This window comes from Empidonax traillii, unplaced genomic scaffold (genome assembly GCF_003031625.1).
Source record: "Empidonax traillii isolate 1590-97213 ecotype Southwest subspecies unplaced genomic scaffold, ASM303162v1 scaffold8698:size10635, whole genome shotgun sequence".
Taxonomy (NCBI): Eukaryota; Metazoa; Chordata; class Aves; order Passeriformes; family Tyrannidae; genus Empidonax; species Empidonax traillii.
In genome coordinates, this window is record NW_020962714.1 from 1 (window position 1) to 3,221 (window position 3,221).

At 57.3% G+C, this 3,221-nt stretch overlaps 1 protein-coding gene across 1 annotated transcript; it reads left to right on the forward strand.

Moving 5' to 3' along the window:
- Window positions 1-6: 6 nt before the first annotated feature.
- Window positions 7-3,218, forward strand: PPP1R10 (protein phosphatase 1 regulatory subunit 10; the record flags this gene model as incomplete). Its single annotated transcript, XM_027911384.1, has 7 exons — window positions 7-70; window positions 450-549; window positions 840-949; window positions 1,416-1,516; window positions 1,883-2,027; window positions 2,632-2,787; window positions 3,077-3,218. Coding segments are annotated over exons 4-7 (542 nt in total), but the record flags the coding sequence as incomplete, so codon positions are not given.
- Window positions 3,219-3,221: the final 3 nt, after the last annotated feature.

The following is a 3,221-nucleotide window of genomic DNA, read 5'->3' on the forward strand; positions in this document are numbered from 1 at the left end:
GAAAAAAAGAGGGAAAAGCCCAAATCCCTGCGGACCACGGCCCCCAGCCACGCCAAGTTCCGCTCCACGGGTAAGGCTGGGGGGGCTGGGCCCTTTTTGGGGGGTCTGGGGCTGGTTTGGGGGGTCTGGGGCTGATTTGGGGTAGGGATTTGGGAATTTGGGGCTGGTTTGGGGAATTTGGGGTTGGTTTTGGGGGCTGACCTTAGGGTTGGGTTTTGGGGCTGGTTTTAGGGGTTTTGGGTTGACTGGTTTGGGGGGTTTAGGGTTTGTTTTGGGGGGCTGGTTATTAGGGTTTTAGGGCTGTTTTGGGGCCTGCTTTTAGGGGTTTTGGGCTCTGGGGCTGGTTTTAGGGGGCTAGTTTTGGGGTTTGGGGCTGATCTGGGGAATTTGGGGGGCCCTGCTGGGTTTTGGGGTGCCCTGGGACCCCCCCTGACCCCGTTTCTCCCCAGGGCTGGAACTGGAGACGCCGTCGCTGGCACCGGTGAAGAAACTCAACTCGGGGGTGTCCGACAAGTACAACCTGAAACCCGTCCCCGTCAAGAGGCAGAAGTGAGTCTTGGGGGGCTCCTGAGGGGCTTACAACTGGTTTGGGGGGGGCTTGGAGCCCCTTTTGGGGCTTTCAGGGATGCTTTTGAGGGTCTCAGGGTCTCAGACCCATTTTGGGGGTCTTGGATCTGTTCTTGGGGATCTTGGGCCCACTTTTGGGGGATTCAAGCTGCTTTTTCAGGGTCTGGAACCCACTTTTTGGGGTTTCTCAGACCCTGGGGATTCCTGGGGTTGTTGTGGGGGTCTCTGGGCTGTTTTTGGGGCGTCCTGACCCACTTTCCTTCCCATCCCAGTGCCCCCTCAGGCCCCGGGGAGGCCCCTCTGGCAGAGAAGAAATACAAACCCCTGAACACGGCGCCCAACGCGGCCAAGGAGATCAAAGTGAAGATCATCCCCCCCCAGCGTGAGTTTGGGGGGCTTTGGGGGGACACCTGGAGGGGTTTGGGGACACTTGGAGGGTTTGAGGACGCTTTGGTCCCATTTAGGGGATTGTTTGGGGGGTTTGGGTCTGACCTGATGCTGTTTGGGTCCTGTATTTGAGGGGCCCTTGTTGTCCCATTTATGGGATGATTTGGGAGCCACTTTGGGGACAGTTGGAGCAGTTTGGGGGTGTTTTGGGGGTGACTGAGGTGCTGGTTTAGGGACACTTTCAGGGACAGTTTGGGTGTCATTGTGGAAACAATTTAGGTGCCATTTTGGCCACAGTTTGGGTTCTTTTGGTTCGTTCCTGGGTCCCATTTTGAGAACAATTTGGGTCCATTTTGGGGAGGATTTAGGAGGTGCTCAGAGGACAGTTTAAGGGCCATTTTGGGGTGATAGGGGTCATGTTTTGGGGTGACTGAGATGCCATTTTGGGGTTTTTCCCTCAGCCATGGAAGGTCTCGGGTTCCTGGACGCCCTGAACTCGGCGCCCGTCCCGGGGATCAAGATCAAGAAGAAGAAGAAGGTTCTGTCCCCAACAGCAGCCAAGGTGAGGAAGCCTTGGAATTTGGGGTCCCCCTCTGGAATTTGGGGTCCCCCTCTGGAATTTGGGATGAGTTTTAGAGCACTTTGAGTCCCTTTTAGGGGCAGTTTGGGTGTGCTTTTTGGGGCACTGTGTCTCTTTTGGGGGACCACTTTGGAGCCATTTGGGAACGCTTCTAGTTTGTTTTGGGGATCCTTGGGGTGTCATTTTAGGAATGGTTTTGAGTCCCTTTGCTGAAACTCTCTGGGTGCCATTTTGGGACCTTGTTGGGTGCCGTTTCGGAGGACACTTCGAGTCCCCATTTTGGGCATCGTTTTGGGGTCGAACCCCGTGTTTTTGGGTCTAACCCCTTTGCTTTGCCCCCCCCCCCAGCCCAGCCCCTTCGAGGGGAAACCACCCCCCGAGCCCAGCACAGCCAAACCCTCGTCCCCGGAGCCGGCGGCGGCCGAGCCCATGGACACGGAGCGGCCCGGAACGCCCGTGCCGGCCGTCGAGGTGCCCGAGCCGATGGACACAGGTACCCACCGCGTGGGGGGACAGTTCGGGGAGGGTTAGAGATTTTTGGGAGGGTTTGGGGACACCTGGGGGCCTTTTGGGGGACCCTTTGGCAGCCATTTTGGGGTCACTGTGTCCCTTTTTTGGGATGATTTGGTGTCTTTTTGGGGACGCTTTGGCAGCCATTTTGGGAACACTTTGGGTGCCGTTTCAGGGCCGCTGTGTCCTTTTTTGGGATGATTTGGTGCCCTTTGGGGAACACTTTGGGAACCATTTTGTGGTCAGTGTCCTCCTTTTTTGGGAACACTTGGGGTGCTATTTTGGGATCACTGTGTCTCTTTTAAGGGACCATTTGTTGCTCTTTTGGGGACCCTTTGGCAGCCATTTTGGGAATACTTTTGAGTGCCATTTTGGGATCACCCCATCTGTTTTTGGGACGATTTGGTGCCATTTCATGGACTCTTTGGGAGGTATTTTTGGGTCACTGCGTCCCTTTCTGAGGAGCCTGGTGGCAGCCATTTTGGGAATACTTCGGGTGCCATTTTAGGAACCCTCGGGTGCCGATTTGGGGTCAAAGCCCGCGTGTTTGGTGTCCCCTCACGTCTGACCCCCCGTGTGTCCCCCAGGCTCGTCAGAGACAGGAAGTGACCTCAAGGGCCCCGATGCCCCCTCAGAGGGGGGTCCAGCCCCGCGCCGGCCCCGCAAGAAGAAGACGGTGTCATGGCCGGACGAGGCCCGGCTGAGGGAGTACTTCTACTTCGAGCTGGACGAGACCGAGCGCGGTGAGAGCTCTCCCTGGATCCTTGCTAATCCCCCTGGCACCCCCTGGAATATCCTCCTGGACCCCCTTGGGCCACCATTTTGGGACCCTTTGAGTCCCTTTTTGGGGGACCATTTTGGAAACGCTTTGGGTGCCATTTTGGGACCTTTTGAGTCCCATTTTGAGGACCCTTTGGGCACCATTTTGTGAACACCTCGAGCCAAACAACACAGATCGATACGTCCCCAGGACCCCCCAAAATCCCAGCCCCCCCCACATCCCACCCCTGACCTCTGCCCTTCGCCCCACAGTGAACGTGAACAAGATCAAGGACTTCGGGGAGGCGGCCAAGCGGGAGATGCTGAAGGACCGGCACGCCTTCGAGACGGCGCGGCGCCTCAGCCACGACTCCATGGAGGAGAAGGTGCCCTGGGCCTACCCCAAGGCCCTGGAGCT